The sequence below is a fragment of the Crocodylus siamensis genome, chromosome 1 (genome assembly GCF_052110815.1).
Source record: "Crocodylus siamensis isolate JL-2025a chromosome 1, ASM5211081v1, whole genome shotgun sequence".
In the NCBI taxonomy this organism is placed as follows: Eukaryota; Metazoa; Chordata; order Crocodylia; family Crocodylidae; genus Crocodylus; species Crocodylus siamensis.
In genome coordinates, this window is record NC_143395.1 from 223,365,052 (window position 1) to 223,389,762 (window position 24,711).

Below are 24,711 nucleotides of genomic sequence, written 5' to 3' on the forward strand. Positions count from 1 at the left end.
ACAACGGCACCACATGGGCATGTGTAGATGTGCCCACTCTACAAAAAGTAGGTAAAATTGAGTGAAGAAAACCACAGGTACAGAAACCAGAAACACAGTGTGGCCAATACTTGAGAGATTTTCAAAGCAAGGTCATGAAGATGGAAAATTAAGTTGCATAATAAAAAGATGGCAGTCTATATTAATATATGAATTCATTTCCTTTTGGATGGAAAAAAAAATGCTGGGGTTTAGTGGAGAGGAATGCAGTTTCATTGTGCAGAATGTTCAGTCGATTAAAGGGGAATTCCACCCCCCCAAGGAAAATGAAAATACGGAGTGTATTCAGGCCATATATTACCAGGTCACCTAAAAGAATAGTGAAGGAGAAGTATCTGGAGAAAGAAAAAATAAGGTTTGGACATTTTGAAAAACCAAATAAATATGTTAAACAGGGACAAAGCAATAAAGAGATGAAAGCATAATGAGTGTATGGATGAAGTTTTGTTATAAGTAAAATATTGGTAATATTGTTAGAACAAAAATTACATAGACCAACTGTGAGAAAGACTTAAAGATAGGCATGTGGTGCCTGTAAAAACATTAAGAAAATGAAGCATCTTAAGGCATGTCTTTCATGAAGAAGAGCAGCTGCATGAACAAGAACAGAATGTCAAGGTTTGTAGAGAAAGGTTAAATATCATGGAAAGCTGTTCACATTTGGAAGAATATGTGCATCAGCACAGGCCAGTCTTCTATTCTAGATATGGTTTAGAGCAGCAGTTGGCAACCTCCAGCTTTTGGGCTGAATCTGGCCTGCAGAGCTGGGCGCTTTGCATGTGTGCTGCAATCAAGCAGCAGAGGGGGAGATTTTTTCCTGTGCCATGCTATAGCTGGGTCAGGTGAAAGCAGGGTGGGGCAGGAGTACTGGCTTGCCTAAAACTCAAGACAGGTCAATTTGGCCCAGTGCTCCAAAACCTCTGCCACCCACTGATTTAGGGAACAAAATACTGGATCAGAAGAACCATGCTACGGAAAAGCTAACAAAGCAGGGAAGAAAGGAGAACTACTACAATGATAATATCCCAAAGATACTATACTTAACTGATTATATATGGAGCTGCAGAATATTTATTTGCAATATTTACCAAAACAGAAAATCACAAGCGGTGACTTCTATTCAGACCTTGTTACCCAGGCCAAACATTGAAGGACAAGAACAAAATAGTGTATTGTCTTACCAGTAATAGACCAATTAAGGAGTTTTAGCTTCTCTAGAAATCGAAGTATTGAATTTGACAGAAGCAAAGTTTGCTTGCTGCCAGAGCTAACCCGAGCAGGGTGTAGGACCCAGGGCAAATCAGCCCATGTGGTGCCCTGCCCCTGCTCCAATCCCATGCACCCAGGACCCAAAGAAGCTAGCAATGACAGGGTGGGTAGCAAGCAGCTGGACACAAAGCAAGTGGTAGTGGTGTGGAGTCGCTGAGGCCACTACACCCAGCTCTGTGGGGCCTCCCAAAGTGTGGGTCCTGGAACAGTCAGCTCAATTCATGCACCCCCCAGGGACAGTCCTGCTTGCTACACCTTGTGCTCAAGAAATATAAATGCCCGATAAAAAAAATGTAGTGCTGCAAACTAATTTTAGGTGTGGAAAGATATGCAAAGGGAAGAGTTTAGGTAGGCTTCCTTCCTTAGATGTTGATGTGTACTTAATACAGATAACAAAAAGAGAAACATATACTGTTGGATTTTTTTTTTTGGGTGGGGGGGTGGGGTACGAAAGTGTTAGTTTCCTTCCCACGAAAGGGAGTAATAAATTTAACCAAGGGAACAAGAGACACCAAGGATGCATCCAGAAGAGCACAGGTGTGTGGCATGCAGTGCTACAAAGCTGTCTGTGGCACCACACCACATGCATTGCCTAAAACAAGCAAGGCAGCCTACATGGCAGCATTGTGCACTACCAGAAACTAAAGCCTGGCTGGCTGTCCAGGCTCTCTGCTGTCAGATTGCTGCAGCTTCAGATGCTAGAGGCACCCAGAATCCCAGATAATGTTGCTGGGGTGAGTCCAGGTACTGGCCCCAGCCTCCTCTACCCCACCTGGGGCCACTTTCAAGAACAATAAAATGAGCAGGGCTTCACACTGGAAGTCAGCCTGTTTTAAAAAGGTCAAATTAAGTACTTTTGATCTTTAAAAAGGTGTTGCTCAATCCCTCCTCCTCTTTTTTTTTTTTTTTTTTTAACTTAATATAGCAAATAATACTTGAGTTAAACTCACTCTAATTATAAATTTCAGTCACACTACAAATGTTCAAACTGAGCAGGGAGACAGCTGTACTCCTATATCTACATGGGGCCTAATACACATTTGTAACATTCTAACAGTCTCTCTTTTCTGTTCAGTAACCGGAGTTAGTTTTTTTTCCCTCCTAACTTGTCATACAGCTATTTATGTTTGACACCCTGCAAATATAGTACAATTTGTTTTTCTTCAAGACAAACATTTAAAACTTTCACTCAGATCAGAGAAATTGCTGATGTGCTTGATACTAAAGTCAGATTCTAGCAAACTATCAGAATGAACCAAAACTGTTAGTGGTTTCTTTTGGGTTGCTTTGTTCAGTTATTCAGGGTGGTGCACTTCAGGTGCAGACAGACATACAGATCCCTGTTGTGCGGTTCAAAAAGCTCTGTGGTTCCACTCCCTAATTACAGGGAGGTGTGGGAACAGCAGATTGCCATTGTGGCTCTAACACACCCAGTGCCTTAGAGGGCTTCTGATCCATTCCCTCCCAGGTCAGTGTTCTCTTGTCTGCTTCACTTCCGCTATCCTGGAAGGAACCCTCACTAGAACCAGGAGACCAGACATTGGGAGGTTTGTAAGGATTGGGAGCTGGAATGCAGGAATCACGGTTCTGGAGAGAGGGCCAGGGCAGTACAGATAAAAGAGGGCTCAATGACAGTTATTTGCTTTGCCTTCCCTACTGGGGAGAGGGGAAAGAAAAGTATTATGGGATCTTGGAAGACCCAGAGGTCCCTGTCAGGCTCTGCAGAGTGTGTATGCAACAGGAAGTTTCATTCTGAAGTGCTTCTAAATGGTGCATGTTTTCTTCAGGGTTAGTTTTTGACTATTTCAAGCAGTGTGCATATGTTATATGTGCCTCTACCCTCAGGAAATAGGGAAATGAGGAAGAAAAGCTGTTTTAGCAAAGAATGCAACTTCAATATTGTAAGTGTGATAAAACTACCAACAAAGGCTGAAATTTACTGGGATGTCAAAGGCTCTAAATAAAATCACGGAGATGAGTTTTGTGAGTTTTATTGGGGGGGGGGGGGGGGGCTACCATGCCTTCTGAATGGCTGAGCATTTCACGGTCCCACTGGTGAAATTTATATCCTTTTTTAGGAATGATAACAGCCAAAACGGAGAATTAGAAGGCATTGTATTTATAAATGCGCGTGTTAAATTACAAAGCTGATACCCAAGTGCAAAAAAGCAGTGCTGTATGGATAATACATATTAACACTGGCTTGGAAGAGTGTGTTAGTGAAAAATCCAGCAAATTCTTACCACAAGCAAAAGAAAAATATGAGTCACAGGTGCAATGTAATGGAGAAGAATCCACTGCTCTCCAAATTAAATGATGACCAATTGATGAATAATTCATGTTGGACATATGGGCAACATCCTTCCTATTCTCAAACATTCCCTTGCTCTTCACTTGCCCCTTTCATCATCTCTGTTCTGAAAACAGAACTTACGCCATTTTTCTAAAAATGCTCTTAGCATTTGGTTGCTTTAGACTTGTAAGGTTGTTGTATCTTTGTTCCATAATTTTACTTTTTGGTATTGTGTATACACACACACACAACCAAATTTATTAGGGGTGCGTGTGTTGAGGGGGGAGTTTCTGCATATCCTGGCAGGATATGGGGTACTCTGGGTCAGGAGTGAGGGAAGCAGCAGGACTCGGGGGGCTGTGGCTTGGGAGTGAGAGCACACACAGACACACACTGCCCAGCATGTAAGTGTGTGCAGTGGGGGAGAGGAGAGCAATGGTAGGGAGGCCAGATCAAGGCCCCTGCAGTGAAGGAGGGAGTGGGGCAGAGGCAGGGGCCCCAGGGCCAGGGCGGGTAATGGGATGGAGCTGCAGGCAGCTTGTCCAGGGTTGTGGGGGTGGGGTGCTCCTGCCTCTGTGCATACCCCTAGGGGAGGCATGGGGGCATATTTTCCCCTGGATTTGTGCGTGGGGTGAAGGTGGGCAGCCATGGCGCACTGGACTCTGCTCCCCACTGCTCTTGCTTTGGGAGCCGCACAATCCCATGCTGTGCCACCTGCTAACAGGCAGGCAGGGGACACTGCAGTCAGAACCTTTGCCCTGGGAACTGTGCATTGGGGCAGAGCCTCAGCCTGCAGCAGCAGCCCCTCTCTCCCCATGCACAAATCCAGGGGACATGTACCCCCCATGCCTCCCTTGGATACACACAATGGTGGGAGCCCCTCCTCTGGACAAGCTGCCCACGGCTCTGGCTGTCCCATGACCTGCCTCAGCCCTGGGGCCCCATTCACCCCAGTCTCTGTCTCTACCCCAGCCCCACTCCCTCCCTTACTATGGGGTCCTCAATCTGTCCCCTGACACTCCTTCCCCTTCACCAACTTGCTTGCTAGGCATTGGTCCACACACCACTAAACGGCGTTCCTGGCTGCCTGTGTGGTTGCGCATCTCTCTCCCCTGCTACAGCCACCCACAGACCTTCAATTCAAGCAGTTTGGCCTGACCACCAGCATTAAGACTACTGTGGTCCTAGAACAGAGCATTCACTAGTCACCATTTATCAGCCTTGAGAACAAAACTCAAGGCAGTGAACAAGTTTGGTTACCTTGGATCTACAGTGAACAACTTATCACTAGCTGAAGAGCTGAATGTGTGCACTGGAAAGGCTGGCACCACTTTCAGTAAAATTCTCCAAACTGGTCTGGAACACTACAGAACTCACAATCAAAACCAAACTGCTTGTGTACAAACCCGCATCCTCTTTGTGCTTATGGATAGCACTGAGACATGGTCAACAAATGCATATCAAGAAAAGCAGTACAGTTTCCATCTATGCTGCTTACAGCACATCCTTGACATCAAGTGGCAAGACTGAATTACCAACATACAGGTCACTGCCAAGACCAACCTGTCAACCATCACTTCACTACTCAAACAACAGCGCTTATGCTGGCTTGGTCATCTTCACAGGATGGAAGATGGGCACATCCCAAAAGTCATCCTGTATGGGCAAACTGCAGATGGGTAAAGAAGAGTAGGGAATACCAAACTGTGATTCAATTACATCTATAAGCAGAACATGAAGACTTTTGGAACTGACCCAAGCCTTTGGGAGGTTTTAGCAGGAGACTGAACAAAAGTGGCTCTCCTTTCTCAATCAGAGTCCAACATCACAACAAGAAATGGTTACTTGAATGACAATAGAAATGTGACCAAAGGAAACTGTTAGGGTGACAATATTTAGATCTTGGGGAGCACTGGATTTGCAGCTGTATAAAGGCTTTAATCTGTGGCTCAGCAAAAGCTGCTGACCACAAGGCAGAACGTTATATTAAAAATAACATAGCAAGATGCTTAGGCAAGCATTTTCCTAATAATGTGATAGCGTGTAGGACATATGACTCATCATGTAAGGAACAAAATGCAGCCCACCAGCTATTGTCAGGAGATAAAGCAGAAGTAAGACCTTGGAGATGGTGTTGAAATCAGCAAGAAACCACTACTGACAGGGAGAAGCCGGGTTTACAGCCTTGAGCATGTGCTCATAGCAAAAAGACATGTAAATGAATGAAATGCATAGGCAATCCCATGCTAATGAAGTAAACAGTAAATGGAGGCAGAGCTTGAGATGGGAGGGAATATGGGTGGAACAAAGGAGGGACCAACGTGGAGTAAATGTTAATGAGTATGAACCAAGGTGTATAAATGTGAAAACAACTAATGTTCACTGCTGCTCCCTGGTTTTTCTTTTTTTGGGAGCTCGCCCAAAGCAGTCTCCATTTTGTAATAAAGCTATCAGCTAGTGATGTGTGCTGGTGTTTGCTCCCCATTCGCTCCATGAGCAACTGGATCCCAAGCAACTGGATTGTCATCTCCTTTGTCATTGGGCGCCACATAGAGTCGGGGTCTAACAGAAACAGCCTGTCATAACAGTAGCCCCTAATGCTATGTACACCTGTGACCACTGTGGCAGGACCTGAAAGTCTAACATCAGTCTCTACAGCCGCAATAGAAAATGCATCACCAGTCAGAATAGCTGCAATAACCACCATCACTCGCTGATGAACAGATGCCATAATTTAAATAAGCTAGGTCATCCTGCATCTTTATGACATTTAATAAATAAGCTTGAAGAGCAATGTGCAAACCTTATCAGTCATGAACACAAACATTTCAATACATGTGGCCAAGTTTAAATCAGTTTCAGATGGTAATAAATTGAAAACCACGACAGTAGGTGTGAGATAGAGTTGCTTGTAAAATTTCACCTTTATGGTTGGTCAAGTCATCTAGCTGTAGGTCATTTGCTATGTTACCTAGTTAGCCATTAGGCAAAATAGCAAGTATATTGTATGTAATATTAAGTATTCCATTTATCATAAAAACAAAAAAGATTTGCCGTGAACCCAGTAATTATTACATCTACTGTGTGCATGCTTTGCTTTATTTCAAAAGCAAGTGCTCCTAGAAAAAAAAAAAGTCACCCATTAACCATCTCAAACATTATCCTTGAGAAAAGTTCAAGGAACACATACGCAGATGCTAGTCTACCCACAACGTTACTTAACTTTATCTAGCACTAGGAGCAACTAGGTTTACACATTATCAGTGGTTTAACATGGGGCTATACAGAAATGGAAGTGATTATGAAATTAAACACCACATCTCCTGAAACAAACATTCTGTTTGCGATTTAGAGGAGACAGGACAGTGAATCTTAATCTGGGTTCAATGGCTCTCCAAAGTGCCTTGAGATCTTGAAGGGTGCCACAGAATGCAGTGTAATATCAATACTGTTAGGTATACAAATACTTATACTTGATAATAAGGATAAGCCCAGAGATTTCAAATATGAATCTAGAGAGATAAAAACATTCTGATATGTTGTTGTCATCTGAAGTTTTTGCAACAGAATTGTATTATTTGCAAACATGATTGAAATTAGTACCACTAAATTCAGAAGAGAGCATGTTATGAAGGAGGGGGCTTGAGTCTAAAAGCCAGAGATAAGCTGTCACCAAGATGTTTGAGGTCTTTGTGCATCTGAGGGAAACGCAATGAACAAGTTGTCTGTGGGCAAAGGTGGATACCCATTGTACATCCTGCATGTGTGTAGTTTGTATTTTAAAACATTCTTCATTATTTAATGAATGAATTTAATCCATTATTTATGGATATAAAACACTTGTTAAAATGGCAACCAAGTAACTAGTTATAACTAAAATCACACCTGGAAGGTGAAGGTGCCACATGGGATGCAATCACATTTCTTCTACTCTCAGACTCAATAGATTGTGTAATGGTGCCTACATTTAAATCTTCTGGTTTCTTAGAGTGTGCATCCTTGCGAGTCCCGTTCCTCTCTCTTTTATTATAAAAAAAAACAAAACAAAAAAAACCCAAAACCCACTTTACTGCCATGTTAAATATTAAAAGGATGAGTGATATTACCTTTAATAGCAGCAAGAACAATCCAGGGTATGAAGAAGTGAATTGCTAAGAATTATAATGCGATACTGTTTCTTAGCCAATGGCCATGGCTGGTGGACCTAAATATATAGATATAGATTATATAATTTAATCTCAAATTTAACAGGCTTACTTGAGAGGGTTTTTAAAACATAGTACATGACTCAACTAGAAATTTATAACTCCAAAAAGCACAGTGGTAATTAGATGAGACGAGACAAGACCAGATAACAAGCTAAATTTGAATGCTAAATACTTAAATACAGCTCAGGAGCTTTCATAAAAAAAATACTTAACATTGCAAGGATTACTTTTAGATTACAGCTTTCTTCTGGCTGTTGATTTGTAATTTTTCAGCTGTTGGGTCACCAACTCTGACACGTAAATATTATGCTGCTCACTACAGTCTGTAAGCTCGATTGAAATTTCTAAAGCTACTTTGGCTATCCATTAGGTGGGTCAAAGCTACACAGCACAACTCATCTTAACCCATATGATTTTGGCTTAACCCAACTCAAAAAGGTATCATGAATGAGCTAGTTTTTAATAGTACCTGCTTTTAAATGCTGCCACTTGCCAATTTGCATTAAGTTTAAACCTAACAAAGGTGTATGCTGATGTAAGAGTTCATGTGTAATATAAGCTAGCGATTAAAATAAGGTTCCCTTGCTTAATACACCTTAAATTACTAATGTAGATTTAAAAATAATAAATGTTGAATAGAAGTACAGACGTATTCTGGGTTTAGACTACACTAGGGCAACTACTCCATGGCAGGACTATACCTGTGTGAAAAGGGATGCGTCTCTTAAGTAAACATGAATGTGTGGGTAGGGGCAAAATGGTATAAAACATATGCCTCCCCGCCCCCATGCCTCTGGTTCCTAGAAAGATTATTTTTGTTTAGTTGGGGTTCTGTTTAAGTTAAGATATGCTCTATGCTTCCCTTTAGAAGTTAGATCCTTGACACATGAAGAAAATATGAACTGCAGTAAGACATATATATGTATGTTTGACTTCAACATCTTGCTTTTGCTCATGTCTTGTGATTCACCTTAGTATAGTAATGTGCACAATGGAATAACAATTGCCGTTCTGTTAAATGGCACCAAATGTTCACTCCAAGCAAGCTCTCTGCAGTTGTATAATGGTGCCAACATTTAAATCTTCTGGTTTCTTAGAGTGCGCATGCTTGGAAGTCCCATTCCTCCATCTTTTTTTTTTTATTATAAAAAAAAAGTACTGGTATTTAGCATTCAAATTTAGTTTGTTATCTGGTCTCGTCTCATCTAATGACCACTGTGCTTTTTGGAGTTAAATATTTCTAGTTGAGTCACGTACCACGTTTTAAAAACCCTCAAGTTAGCCTGCTAAATTTGAGACTAAATTACATAATCTATATCTATGTAACCTATATCTATATATTTAGGTCCATAAGTCATGGCCACTGGCTAAGAAACCGGAATACGTATCACATTATAAAACTCTTAGCAGTTCATTTCTTCAGCAAGAACAATCCAAGGTATGCTAGTAAATGTAATATCACTCATCTTTTTAATATTTAACATGGCACTAAAGTATAGTACAGTAAATTAACACTGCTGTATAAGAAAAGCACATTCATGCAACCATGTAGAAGTACCTAAACCTAGTTTTTTTGTCCAATAAGCTCAGCCCAGAAGGACTGGATTTGTTTTGATACTTAAGCTGAAACATACATGTACATTGTAAAGGAATAAATTATTTGAGAAGTATTATTTGTCAAAAGGTTACCTTGAATTCCCACTATATGTGGGCCAAGGGTCCTTGAACCTATAGCCAGGTTCTCAGAATTCTTTTCTTGTCCAAAAGGGACCATGCAGTTCCTCCAGTGCTAAAAGCCCTAAAATCTAGGTCATCATATTTCAGATCCCATTAACTACTAGCTTAATACCCTTCATTTCCATCACATAGGTAAAGTTAGGTTTACTCACTAACTGATGAGATATCTATACTTAAAATTACAGGCCTTCTGTGTGTTCTAACAGACTAGTGGCATCCTTTACTCTCAAGTCTTAGATACAGCTAGTCAGTGTTTCCTGAAAAATGAATGCTGAAAGTATTGGTCCCAAAAATATTACACTGGCAAAACTTTTATTTATATACATCTATACAGTTAGTCTAAAGAAGATGCATAGCTGTTTATCTAGCACAAGCTTTCATGAACCAAAGTTCACTTCATCAGCATCTGATGAAGTGAATTTTGGCTCAAGAAAGCTTGTGATCTGTAACACATATAAAATCTTATTTAATTAGTCTGTAAAGGTGCACATCTACCTTGCCTTTTGACTGACTTCAGACTAATGCAGCTAACTACCTCTCTCTGTTTATGAAAAATATACAGACAACGCACCATACTAGGATTCTTTCAACATTCTAAGCACCTTGACTATTTCAAATGACAGCACACAGCTCTATTACACAGTATCCTTCCGCCATCTTTGCAACCTTTTAATTCATGTTAAATGCTTTCAGTATTGGCTTATTTGTGCCTTGTATTGCCATTACATAGTGTGGTTGGTTGCTGAATTGCTGTCTAACAAAAATTCTCAACAGTACATAGTATCATACCATGTCCTGTGGTTTTGTACAACTATTTCTGTGAGTTGTCATTAAACTACATTGTCTGACAAGAAGAGCTCATCAGGTATAACGTGGATACATTACCATTCATTTTTATTTAATTGTTCACATAGATTGAAATTGACCAGGTGATTTGAGTGTAAATCTGTGCTTCTCTTTTTCAAGGAAGCTCTAATGAATAAAATACTTCAGGAGCTACCTCTAACATCTCCCTAAGGACTCTGGATGAAGACATCCATCCCACACCCCTCCCCCAAATCCTTCTGCATGCCATTTACCATTAAATCATCATGAGACTCAGAATGCGTGTCACCTGTCCATTTTGTCTCCAGAACTTTGTAACCTTAGGTAGTACCTCTTTCTCCAGTTTATAGATTAGAAGGTGAGACAAATAAATGCCTTGAAGAAGTCACAGGTCATCTCCAATGAGATGATCCAGATCTCTGCCTGGCAAACCAGTTGTAAAAGCAGACACATTTTTTCCTTCCTATTTCCACTAACTTGCTTTTGGTGGCATTAATCCAGGGGTGGGCAAAATACAGCCCATGGGTCACATCCAGATCCCTCAGTCCTGCCTGGTCCATACACCATGTGGCTGTGACAGGGAGGCACTGCAGGACACACGGGCTCTGGGCTGTTCCAGGGTGGGGACAGACTGAACAGCTAGTGGGGTGTATATCCCACCATACCCGCAAACCTCAGAATCACACCCTCCTCCACACACCACACATACCACCCCCACCCCCCTGAGCCTCTAGAGATGGTGAAGAGCCCTGTGCTCTGCTATACTCACACTCCCCCACATGCCCTGACAAACCTGATCCCCCCATAAACCCCTCATACCCACCCACATACTCACACAAGCCCCATATCCACCCGCCCACCCCACAATATACAAGAGTAAGACTTCATTTGAACTAGTAAGCAATTACCTCCATACACACACACACACACACACCCCACCAAGACAAACAAATCAGGACAAAAATATTTAAAAAAATAAAGTTAAAAATCTGCTATCATCAGTGTTTGATTTTTAGTATATAAATTTGTCTGTCTTTTCTGGGTCCGAGGTGGTAAACCCCCTTCCCAAAAGGAGTATTTCTGGGGGCAAGGGGAGAGATGTCCAGTGGCAAAGGTCAGGGGTTAGGGGGTGGGACTTCAGGTCCCAAGATGGCAACCAGGGGGCAGGGCATATGTCAAGGGGAGGGGCTACTCTTGCAGACCTCAACATCTCACCAAAACTCATTAAGCAGCCCTCCACCCAAAATAATTGCCCACCCCTACTTTAATGGAACTCTATGGCCTTCAGTATTACCCTCAGCCTCATCTTCTGGTCCTGTCATATCTCAACAATACAAAAGAGTATATAGTTTCAGTTTAAGTTCTCCTTCATTGGAAGTGGCTGTTAGTACATGTAGCAAACTTTTAACTTGAACTAAAATTTTCATCTGGTACTCTCATATGGAAATGTTTCTCTTTTACTGGAGCTTCAATGAAGATTTGAACTTCAGTGAAAACTGAAAACTATCCACCAGATAGCTGAAACCCAAACTGACAGCATATGAAACTAGTTCAACCAAAATCACAACTGGGTGCAAATCATGGAACCAGCAGCCCTTTAGCAGCCTACAAAAAGGAAAAAAGTCAATTTTTCACCAAGGGTTTTTAGGTACCAAAAGCTAGTACAAAGTCCCCCACCCCACTTTCATGTAAAAAAAATATATATATATATATATTAGTAATGCTATTCGAGGAATCCCACATTGACTAATTACATACACAGCTAAGTTCTGCCTCCTGCGTGATAAGGAATCTTATTTTCTGAAGTATGTAACATCCAACTTACCCTGAAGCAAAACAGTTTAAGTATATTTTAAACTGTCTTTAAAACACATGGATGTCAGAATTATGGTAGCTTACAACTCTAGACAAAAGTTAAAACAATGTTAAAACAATATTGTACTGAGAACTGTCATTAAGTTGTTAAAATTAAGTAAAGCCAGCTTCAGTAGTTGTATACTGCAGATATTCAACATTATTCAGCTGACATTGTCAGGAACTATAAAAAAACAGCATGCTACTTCAAGCAGGACAGCTTAAGTTAGTATTTATTTGTTCATTTCATTAAAAAATAAACATACTTGTTTACCTACCTGAAGAATGATTTCTTTCTGAGACACAGAGAGAGCTCTTTCTTCATATGAAGGTGGTGGTTTGTGTGTGGGAGGAAGATCAATCCTACATTAAACAGTGTGAGACATTTGACACTAAAGTTAATTCCATATTTTTAATAGCAACACAAAGTAAAACGTTAAAAGGATTCTGGACAAATTTCAACTTTTTGTATTGTTAATCACCATTGATTTTTACATTAAAATAAAGTTGTGCGCCCTAAACCCACCGACAACAATCAGCTGTGCAGCCTTTTGATGAGTGGTTTTTTTACTGAGTAATCTTCTGTACAGGAATAAGAGCAATATTTCATATAGCATATACCAAAATTAGTTTACTGGTTCTGAGTAATATCCCAGGCCTTAACTGGCACTTGCTGAAATATTTTACCTAAACTATTTTAATCTTATGAGGCTTAATGATTGTAATTTTCAAATTTCAAAAACCCTAAAAGTGACATTGCTTGCTTTTTAGAGATTACCTTTTTTGCTCGCTTTTTTGGGAACCTTCACAAAAAAGAAAACAGAAGACTTTTGCTTAGAGGAGAAACATGAGATTTTACAGGTGTTCAGCATTCTCCTCAACTACAGAAATGGAGAAGTGAATGGAAAATTGGAGTTCTGCAATTCCAGCTTGCAGTCTTAATTTATTTTCACTTCAGATGCAGGTAACTCTGCAAGCTTACCAGAGGCTTGAATTTCATTTTCTCTTTAATTCTATTTCTACTCTTAAAAACAACAGATTGCCCAGATGCAGAGTTAGAGTCAGTAACAATGGTTGCATACAGCAACGTTATGGTGTTGTGCTTTAGTACTTCCTTGTGGAAGTACTAAAGTATGGCACAGTACAGGTGGTTACTGTGCCATGCGTGCACTGCCTGGTCAGATTTCACCACTGTGTCACTGTAGTGGGACACTATACTGAGGGAGTGTGCTGCTACAGCAATTGCTACATGGCTGTAGCACGCCGTGTAGACATGCCCAAATAACATGTAATTTAGGATGATAGGAATCTGACTAGTAATTCAGCTGTATTAGTACTTTGAAAAAAATTCCTTTTCAACCAGGCTGGTACTCAGCATTTACTGAAACATTTTAAAAGGTGATATTAATCGTTCAAATGATTCTGAAAATTACAATCCTCTCTCATCCATCAATTCAAGCATTTTGGGATTATCATCTGGATATTACCAGTTATGCCAACCTGAATTTAAATTTGTAATCTCCCAAACTTACACATGGGGCATTATAGTGCTTCAACTGTAACATACAGCAGCTGAAAGGCTTAAAGTGTTTTAGCTTTTGATTTTATATACTTCAATAAAACATCTCAACTTAATTCCAGTTTATGTCTAGATAAATCATTCAATTCTCTTTACATGGATAACTCCCTTAACATGAAGGAGTACAAGATTACATGAATAGCTACATATTTAAGCCACACTGGGTGTCTCTACTTATGAAATTAAGGCAAAGCAATAAACTCAGGGGCTGTTTGAGCTGGACTAAATTACTCCCAAGCACAGCATCTATACTTATGCCCAGGTTTAGCCATGGTGGAGCAAGCCCAGGCTGGCAGAGGGTAACAGGGAGTCAGCCTCAGGCAGTGGAGAGGCTGGCTGGGGCATGAGGATACCAAACCCTGTGGAGTTGTGTAGCTAGGCTGCAGGCAGGAGTTTTGCTCTTGCCTGGTCACTGTTTACATGCGTGTTTCAGTATACAGTAGTGTCTTATGGTGGAATCCGTTAGTTTACAGAGGCATAATACCAGAGGACATGTAGATGGTGATGTTTTACTGCAGAGTAGACTAATTAGCTCCGTAGTAAAGTGCACACGTAGATGCAACCATTGAATAACTGAGAACCTTGACCTTATTTTTTGTTGACTTAAAAGTAGTATCTTTGAAAAGTATTATAAGGAGCAACTAAAAACAAGGTAAGAGTCAGAGAGGTGGAAAGATTATCATTAACTTGATTTTAGAGGTACTGTTCTCATTTCTACATGAGTCTTAGACCCCAACTTTTTGATCACAGACTTTTTGCCTTTGCAACAGTCAGTAAGGCTCCTTGCTCATATCCTACACTAAGGAAATCCTACTTCTTTCAGAGACCTATATTACATTTGTCTGAGGAGAAGAAAATAGATACCCGAGTCACACTATATGTCAATAATGAATCTCAAAAGAACTTGAGATAGATAACTTGTCTCCATTATCAAGTAAATGCCCATATGAACAGTCCCACTTGTAGGCAACTCTTAAGTAGTACCCCAGAACACAGAGACAAGTCTTAATTTCCTAGGTAAACTATAGGGCCTCCATACTGAAAGCAACAGTGGCCTTGAAATGTCCAACAGTATAATGTCCAGTTCTAGTATCTATCAATTTCACAAATATATTTAAAACTTTCACATGTGGAAACAGTCCAACAGCCAGTTAGATAAACTGAGCTGAATTCCCTACAGATTTTGATCTCAGCTAGAGAAACCCTGGAAGATTTGTCCAAAGGGCTTGGTCTTTAGCCTAGTTTGCATGAGCCAGATTTTTGTTTAAAGAGTGCAATGAGGTCTCCATTCAGGAGGCAGGAGGTTTTATAAAGAAGGCTGATAAATTAATCCACATGAGGTAGAAAACTGATCACTCGAGGGACAAACATTGGGTGGGTTTTGAGTAGCGATCTCTGGAATTTGCACCAGAAGTACATAGCACAGTACCACCTTCTTTCATCTTAAGAGTTTCCCCCACTCACCACCCTCACCTGATGGCCAGTAGGTGAAAGCTACAGCTGTTGTTTCAGGCGCACGCGGTGAGAGATGGGACCCCTCTGCCAATCAGCATCAGGGGAAGCGCATGGGGGAAATTCCAAGATTAAAGAAGCTGTCATGCTGCGCACTTGCATCGCAAATTCCAGAGATTCCTAGTTCTAAGGTATACCTGCCATGACCTCAGTGGTTTAATTAAACTTATAGTTCCTATTGGGGAACTGGGTTTCTTAGATGGGCCTTTGAAGGATGTTAGGTGAAAACCCACACTGGCTGTCTATAGCAGAAACAAAGGCTGAAACAGTTAAACATGACAAATTGCCTAGCAAGTCCTGGAAATGCTCTCAAGCAAGAAGATCCTTGCCTCACACAGTAGAAAAACTGGTCCAATTTGCTAGGTTACCATGCCTAGATGAATCCTTTCCTCTATTGATGAGCATCTTTGGTCTTCTCTGCTGCATCAAGAACAAAGAGGGAAATGAAGGTGGAGGTGGGAGTTGATGACACTTGTTTAAGTGCTGGTATCAAATAGGCTTCATAGTTGTAAAATGGAAAAGGTGAACGCTGGTATGTCACATTACCCAACCACACCAGCAGCATGAGGAAGGATGAGTGTGACAGATGGTTATCGGTTTTCATATTTTTTCAGTTCTTTGTGGGTAGTTCAAGAGCACAGCAGCCATTCTCCTGAAAGACAGGGCTATTTTTTTTCCATCTGTACAAATGCAAAAAGCTCAGAACAGTAGGGGGGGAGGGGTTAGACTTTTTTGTTATGTAAAGGTTTTGTTGCCTATGGAGCCAAAGACTCCATGAACTTAAAATGGTAAATCTGCAACAAGATCTTATAGCTCTTAGGTGCAACAGGAGGTAGGGCTGACTTGCACCTTACCGATACTAGTAAAAACAAAATGTCAGAGGCTAGGGACAGACATTCAAGAAGCCTGATCCTGAATTGATTCAATCTTTGCAGGTTAGTCTAACCTGGATAGGCTGAACTGGATAGACATTCTCTCTGGACTGAGGAAATTCAGGCACGTGCCTGCAGTGGGTCAGGCTAGAAGCTGGGGGTACTAGAACAGCCCCCTCCCTTCCTTTCTGCAGGGAGCTAAACTGAGTTGAAGGGGACACAGCCAGGCCCCTGCACGATACTCTCATTAGGGAGATCTGCCTGCATGATTGCAGACTTTTCCCTGTTGGCTGCTCAAGGGGCAGGAGTGTTGCCAGCCCCCAGCCCCAGGCTAGCACTCTGAGGCAAGCAGGGGTGCTCAGTGCATGCATTTGTTGATGAAAAGCTCTGTATCAATCTCTGTCCCTGCTTTGTCATATTATCTGCAGCAAATTGACAGACAAGCAGGCCAGTCCAGGGGGTGGGGCTGACAGCAATCTATCACCTGATTAGCAAAACAATAGCCTTTCTCCATATTACTTCAAATGTCTTAAACAGTTTACCAGCTGACCTGATTAGCTACAAAAGCCTTAAGCGGTCATTGTTCTGTCTGCTTATCCTGGTGAAGTTGGAGACACACGCCTCTCTCGGCATTAGCTAGCGTACCACATACTGGCTACAGCCCTGCTGTGGCAGAGAGGAGGGGATGTCTTCTTAAGCAGCAAATGGTGAGAGGGGGAAATAGGGGCACACAGGGAAGCCAGCAGACCCTGCTGTATCTATAAGTCAGTACTGAGCTCCAGCCAGGGAGCACAGGGGAAGGGCCAGCCCTGCTGTGAAGCAGAAAGCCCTGTCCAGCCTACAGAACATGCCGGGATGCTGGGGGTCTCTGGTTTATATCTTAAACCAGCAAGGGGTCTGGGACAGACATTGCATAAAACCGGTTTGAGCCTAATCAGTTTAGTCTGATACTATATTCAACCAGGTTTATCTCAACCTGGTTACATCCAATTTTCAAACTGGTTTATGTGCACTGAACATCTGATCTGTTATAGGTTTAAACCAGTTTCTGATCACTTAAACCAGTTTGTGTGTAATGCCTGTCCCTAGCCAGAGTGCTCAAGATTTAAAAGAACCACCACAACTGAGGGTAGACAATTTCTCAGAACAATTCTTTTCATACTGTTTGTAGGTTACTCTCTACAGCTACTTTTGCCATCCTCACCAAAACAGCTGAAAAACAGCAAGTAAATTATATATACTTTATCTCATTTCTAGCAGTGTCACTGTTTAGTGACTCTGCTACAGTTCACACTGAATCCAACTCCTCAGCAAGTTTGTCTTCCCACAAGTAAGTAGCTTATACCCTTTGTTTTGATTACTATACTATACTTTATTTATTTTTCTACATTGAATGGATTTTGCTGAAATTTTTAGCCATGTTTTTTCAAAAGCCAAAGTTCCCTCATAAAGGGAGTGCATTGTCATTAAGTGAATTATGTTGCTCAAGGCAACTATACCCATCATTGAGAGAGTCTTAATCTATCAGAAAATAACCCTTCAGCCTCATTCTAAAATCCTGTCAAGAAAGCTACCAGACTCCTGCTGAAGAGTAAAGTATATGAAGCTATATGGAATGCTAATAACAACCGATTTTCACTTGCATTTTAATTCTGGAGTTAGAAATAAATAGCCCAACTTCATTTGAACCTAAACATTTTTTGATACCAAGGAAATAACTTTAGAACCTGGCCATAAAATGTTTGATTTAGGCTTTCTTATTATCCTACCTGCTAAACTTAGTATTTGGCCTTAACTTGTTACAATTTTTAGGGTTTTTTTAAAATCATGCTCATCACCATATACCACAATAATATTAGTCTTATGCCCAAGAGAAAGACTGATTGTGTTTGTGTGTGTGCGCGCGCGCGCACACACACACACACACACACACACACACACACACGCGCATTAGAGGTGCACCAATACATTGGTCCGATATCAGATTGGTACAAAGAAAATTTGCTGCATCAGGTACCGGTCCAGTGGGGCTGATAATTTGATCAATAAATGCTTGTGTTGTGTAGCCGCAGCACAGCACTCAAGCAGCGAGGAGCAGAGGCAGCAGATGACTTGCCTCCAGCTGGTCATCCTGGTGTGGTGGAAGGGGAGGCAGGAGAGAAGGTGTGTGGATCAACACCCCCATGGTGAGGGAGCAGGCAGGGTAGTGGGTGGGGTGGGGAGGCAGCTTCCACCACTGTTTGCACCCTGGGAGGGCATGGCGGGGCAGGGTGGGGCGTGTGCCCCCCCCAGATCTGTGTGGGGGCTCAGTGGGTGCTGCCAGTGCCTGGTGGATGCTGCATCCACCCCAAATTTTGCTGCTGCTCTGCTCCCAGCACTGCCATTGCCAGCTGCAGCCCTGGCTCTCTTTCTTGTGTATGGGTAGAAGGCAGAGTCAGAGCAGCAGTGAAGTTTGGGGTGGATGCAGCATCCTTCCAGCACTGCCGACACCTGCTGCGAGCCCAGCTCTTGCTGAGAAGAGCTTTGTGCAGCCTTAGCTGCAGCCCTCCCTGCCCAGATCTGGGGGGAGTGGGAGTATGGCACCCCCCCCCATGCCATCCCAGAGTGCAAACAGCAGCAGGAGCCACCTCCCCCCCCCACCAAAAGCCACAGCTCTGGCCCCCACCACTCTGCCTAGACAGCATCTGCCCCTGCTCCCTCCCTCACCACAGGGGGCATTGATCTGCACCCCCCACCCTTCCATCCCTCCTCCCCTTCCACCCTGGCTAGGCAGCACCTGCCCCAGCTCTTGCCTTACTCCTCTGTCACCACAGGGGTCTTGATCTTCCTCCTATGTCCCTTCTCTACAGAACAGACTTACCAGATGGATGCAGCTCTTCAGGGCTGCATATCGGAAATTGGATCAGTATCGGCTTATATGCCTCCTTAAGCATCAGCTGTCTGTATTGGCCCCCAAAATCTCTCCGAATCATCCCCCTAGTGTGCATGTGGAGTGCTGGGGTGAGGGTTTCATTACACATGCGTGCGCGCACACACACACACACACTTAAATTTAATGTCATAATGGGGTGTGAGGCTGAGAGAACTGCAATTGCCAGTTACCCGTTTGCCAACAAGTCTTTAAAAGCTGACAAAAATGTATGTGAAGCACATTAAATAAGATGCAAAGTTATTGTTGGGGGGGGTGGGGAGAAGTGTATGTATACTACATTTTCAAAAGTATACTACACTTTTAAAGTTTTCTTATACTAGCTATTAGATCATTTTTATTCTTTTTTTTTTTTGCTGGAAAAAAGCTTGGCAGAGTAGCAATATACAATACCTTTTTCTCCAGCCTAAGGCAACTAGGAGGCTGAAGTACTTATTCAGGTAACGCAAGTAGCACCATACTGGTCAGACCAGTATCTCTACTTTAACAGTAAAAGGACCTGAGACTTTAGAGAAAAGGTATTGAATCCGTTATAGAGCGATCTATCCCTTACAGTCTCTGGCATCCACCATTACTGGTTTAGAGACACAAGAGCAAACAATTCCAACAACTACATTCAACAGGTATTTGATAGTTTCATAGTCCTTAATACTTTATGTAAAAATATACATTTTCCCCATGATGTATGCTTATTTGCCTTTTTAACAGAGTTTTTCAAGCTTTTTACATAAGTGGAATGTTATGTGAAACAGGAACATAATTTTCTGAAAGTTATGTTCTAAAACAAAGTTTTCTAGCTTTAGTCAACCATGTTTTATGAGGTTTTACCTGCCCTTCATAAGCAGCTCCCTAACTCCAGCCAAACATTATAGCTATGTTAATTGTACACTGTCATTCGGCATTTTGAGTTAACCTCTGACAGTCACCTGTGGTTTACAGAATTACTTGTGCACAGTATTTTCAATGTACTGAACTCCTGAAGTGTTAGCACACAATTTGTCATCTTAAGAATGTGACTATAGAGTAAGTTTGTCAAAGTAGTGGTGCTTCAGCTGATAGAAATAATTCAAAACATGAACACTCTGGCATGCATCAACTGATGCATCACAAGCAAGACTGAGGATCTCATCCTCCCACTGTACTCAGCATTGGTTATACCACAGCTGGAATACTGCATCCAGTTCTGGTTGCTGCAGTTCAAGAGGGATGTAGGGAAGCTGGAAAGAGTCCAAAGGGGGCCACATGAGTTATTAGAGGTCTGGAGAACAGACCATACGAGGAGAGGCTGAGGGAGTTGGGACTATTCAGCCTGGAAAAGAGAACACTCAAAGGACAATTGGTGGTAGCCTTTAACTATATAAGAGGCAAACATGAGGGGCTAGGGGAACACCTGTTCACCTAGGCACCCCAGGTGAAGACTAGGAATAAACAGTCATAAACCTATAGAGGATTGCTTCAGATTAGACATTACGAAAAACTTTTTTTATGGTTCATGCGTCCAGAGTCTGGAATAGACTCCCTCCAGAGGTGGTACAATCATCTTTTGAAGATCTTCAGGGACGGTGACTGGATGCACACCCTGCTGGGGTCATCTGACCTCAGCAGTCTTTCCTGCCTTGAGCAGGGGGGACTGGACCTGATGATCTCCAAGGTCCCTTCCCGCCCAACTTGTATGAATCTATGAAACCACAAACTTAGTCCAAGAGTCCTCTCCACAAAGAACTATTTTGACAACTTTTCTGCTGACAACTGTTAACAAAGTTCACATTCTTAATAAATTGCTACACTAATAATCTAATTAGCAGCAATGGGAGGAAAAAAAGTTCTAGTAAACAGAAGTGCAGAGACCAGATGTTTATGTTGTGTTTTGGTATTTCATTGCTTTAGTTTTAATATGGTTCATTCACTGCCAGCACTTAAGCAGTCCAACTGTTCCCTTGATTTTTCAGTCAGTTTTTAGGTCATTTTCTTTTTCTCATTAACAGAATTAAGTTGAGTGTTTAAAATTTGAAGAATGGACAGACCTTTACGGTAAAGGCTCACGATATGCTGAGTGTTTAGATTTTCAGCTTTGTATACATACTTGAATAATGAGAATATGTACTTGTATACCACAGAAACCATCCCCACCTGCCTCCAAAAAAAAAACAAAAAACACAGGCCTGCAAAACTGGGGGCACGTAATAAGCAAGGAAGCTTATTTTTATTGCCGGAACTTCACTGCATGGAGGTGCCAAAGCATAAACACACTGTGTTACAAGATGGTTGCCAAAGTTCTGTTCCTGCCAGCAAATAGGAGAGGGTGCAGTCATATTAGGCGTTTCAGAGCAGCTCTCAAATTGGTACTAGTTTTTGATAAGTCTTACCCCTTAACAAACATATGCGGGACAGGGCTGCGGTCAGTGCAAAGAAACATTAAAACAAACGCTAGACTTAATACTACACCGTGTCCAAGTATACTTGCTCTAAGGGAAAGCTACGTTGCAGCACAGTTTCTTCATAAAGCCACATCTAGATCAGACCCATAAGAAAAAAAAAAAAGATATCTTTCCCTCACCTTCCCTCCCACTTTGTCTTCCAAAAAAAAAAAGGCATGCATTTTATTTAAGGGTTCGTAGTATGTGAAAAGATGCAGTGATTTTAGTAGAAAACTAAGAAGGTGCTGGTTTTTCTAAAGACTACAGCTTTCAGACAATATATAGCCATGCATATTGCTTCCAGATGAAAGAAAGAATTAATGTACTTACACTTTATCCAGGTAGGATGGCCTTCTTTTCCTTGGGGTCAACAGCACTGTCACAAAGATTGTTATGATAAAGAGAGCAAGAACTGCTCCAATTACAGCCCCTGCTACAGCGACAGAAGAGGTCTGCTTAATTGGCACATCTGTAACGTAATGCAGCACAGATTACACTTCTTCCAACTATTACGTGTTTGCCGTGCTCAAAACACAAAGTATTCTTTTAAGTGTCAATCTGAAATCTATTATGTTCTTTCCTTGCATCATCAAGCAAAAGCCCTCTTAGTAACCTTCCAAGTTGTGCAACTGTCAGGGACAATTAAGACTCTACAACTCTCATTTAACCTATAATAAACTAATAGATATAAAAAGGTAAGGTAGGATTTACTGTTTAACTCACTGTTATCATCATCACATTGGGTGCATGCTTAGTAATTTCCTTCTACAAAAGGAAGGTGCAGTTACTGTTACTGTTACTTTAGAAAGTATTTTCAACTATTTGGCACACATGTGGAAAGCAAAAAAAAACAAAAACAACCAACCAACCAACCCCAAAACAGCCAGCTTTGCATAAGTGAAAACTGTTCTTTCAAGCCTGGGAGCTGTATAAATTTAAACACTCGAGCAAATTAGTCTTACAATTGCAATTTTAGTGTTCAAGGAGGGGAAACATGAATACACAGACTCTCTGAACAGTTAACATGCAAAAGGACTAATAAGATGAACTTACCATAGCAACCCTTACCACCATTTGACATCTAAGGCAGAACATTTATAGAAATAGAAATATTTAGTTATTTTTATTTTTACAAAATATTAAATTGCTACTCTGACTGCAACGATAAGCACTGAATTATGGAATGCTTTTTGTATTCAAGCACCTTATATTTCAAATCATATTGAAGTGACCCAAAAAAGTTAGAAGGTGGTCTTTTTTTTTTTTTAAACAGCCAATTGGAGTTGAATTACCAACTATAACCCACTTTAAAATATGAAACTTTAGGTGAATAAATGATATTTACCCTTGGCACTGTTCATGTCTTTCCCAAAATAATTTTGGTTGCAACTGAAGAATTCCTACCTTATTATTTCACATGCAACAGCTTGCTAGGCCCCCCACTTTTTTTTTTTTTTTGTGCACACAATTTTAGAAGTTCTTCCAAATTAACACTTATCAATAGTTATACAACTAAGCCACACACCCCACTGGCAATAAAATAATTAAAAAAAAAAACAAGAAAACCCACATTAATAGCAGAAGTCAAAGCAAAAGTAATGTGGAAGAGCTCTGAGCATACCACTATTATATTTATATTGAATTAGGTAGGAGGCAGTGATATTTGTCCAAATTAAAAGTCCTTTTAAGTTTATGCTATACTGAGAGAGAGAAAAAACCAAACCAAAACAAAAAAAACCAAAACAAAAAAAACAGGTTTGTTCAGTGATAGAGGTTGCTAGCAGAGGCACTATAATCCATTCCATTGTCTTCCTTCAATTTAAATTCCCCGCAATTTGAATGCATTAGTATCATTTTATAGCACCCATTAGGATACCATGCTCTAGTTAAGAGCTTGAAGATGAATTTTTTAATTTTTGCTTGCTTGTGCCTTTTTTCAGCTCAACTCGATTCCAGAAAAATCTTCACATCATTACTTTGTTGCAATGTTGAAAGGAGATTATTTTCTCCTAAGGCTAAAGGCTTAGTTTTTCCTTGAAGTCTATAACTATTTTACTCCTGTTTTACCCTTGCTCCTAATAGTCACAAATCAGAAAAGGCTAAGAGCGCATCTTAAGTGGTAACATGCCTTGAATCCTGAAGGAAAACAACCTTAGCTTCATTTTGACACTGTGCACAGTTGAGAAGTGGCCAACACCACTACCTTATAGATAATAACAAGGTACTGAAGCTGCTGATACCACCTAAAGCACTCTTAACTGAAAGGGGAAAGCTTGAGGTTCTGTCAAGTCTGGTATTTCACAGTTTTGTAAATCAAGGACTTTGCAGTCTGGACTGCTAGATAGCTGCCTATACTCAGTTCTGTGCACCTTTTTTTCCTTTTTAAAATGAATCTTCAGTCAGTTTTGCACACTATCTGTATTAAAGAACTTTACAAAAATGTTTATTTCACACAACAGCTCTTCATACTTACAATCAGTTTGTTTTGATTTTTTTTAAAACAGGAAAATCATGTATGAACACACTGGAACAAAAAAATTCTAACCCTATCTTCAAACTCTTTACTTCCAAATTTACTTTAAAAATGTAACCCTATTTAAGATAGCGATTGAATACTTGTAAACTTTTGTTTATTACAAAAACCAAACACCAAGTTACTCTAAGAATGAGCAACTTCATTAGCCTATGCCGAAGCAGAACTTACAATTCATGTTTTCTTAAAAGACACACTCCTCTGAAGACTGTTAAATAATGTACTTCGCATATGTAGGGTGTAAACCAATCCTTTCAACAGGATTTTTCAGACTGTGAGAGAAAAATTTACTTTGTTTACCTGAGTTGAAACTGAAGCAGAGTATTCTCCCAGTTTCTATTGTATTTACAGTCGAACTTTGTTCAACAAACGCATGTAATTATCAATTATGAACCTAAGCTGCCTGGGTAACATGCTATCCTTTCATCTCGAATTTCACTATTAATTCTGTAGCCTTCCATGTCCCCCACCCACCTCCACAAGACGAGTTATCATTTGTCCTAATGTACACATTTTAGTTACTATAAGGCTCTAAACACTTGCTGTCATGTTACATCTTTTTACAACTAGAAACTTTGAGAAACATTGAAGAAGCAATCCTGAAAAGAAACTACTAGGTATAACTGATAAAAAAAAGAAGTGAG

At 40.9% G+C, this 24,711-nt stretch overlaps 1 protein-coding gene across 1 annotated transcript in view; it reads right to left on the reverse strand.

The window, feature by feature from the left end:
- NECTIN3 (nectin cell adhesion molecule 3) overlaps nt 1-24,711 on the reverse strand; it is a 131,614-nt gene that overhangs the window by 14,191 nt on the left and 92,712 nt on the right. The window contains exons 6-7 of the mRNA XM_090057931.1: nt 21,865-22,003; nt 12,504-12,588 (exon numbers count right to left, since the gene is read on the reverse strand). Of these exons, the coding sequence (XP_089914057.1) occupies nt 12,504-12,588; nt 21,865-22,003 (224 nt within the window). The remainder of the gene's footprint in view (nt 1-12,503; nt 12,589-21,864; nt 22,004-24,711) is intronic.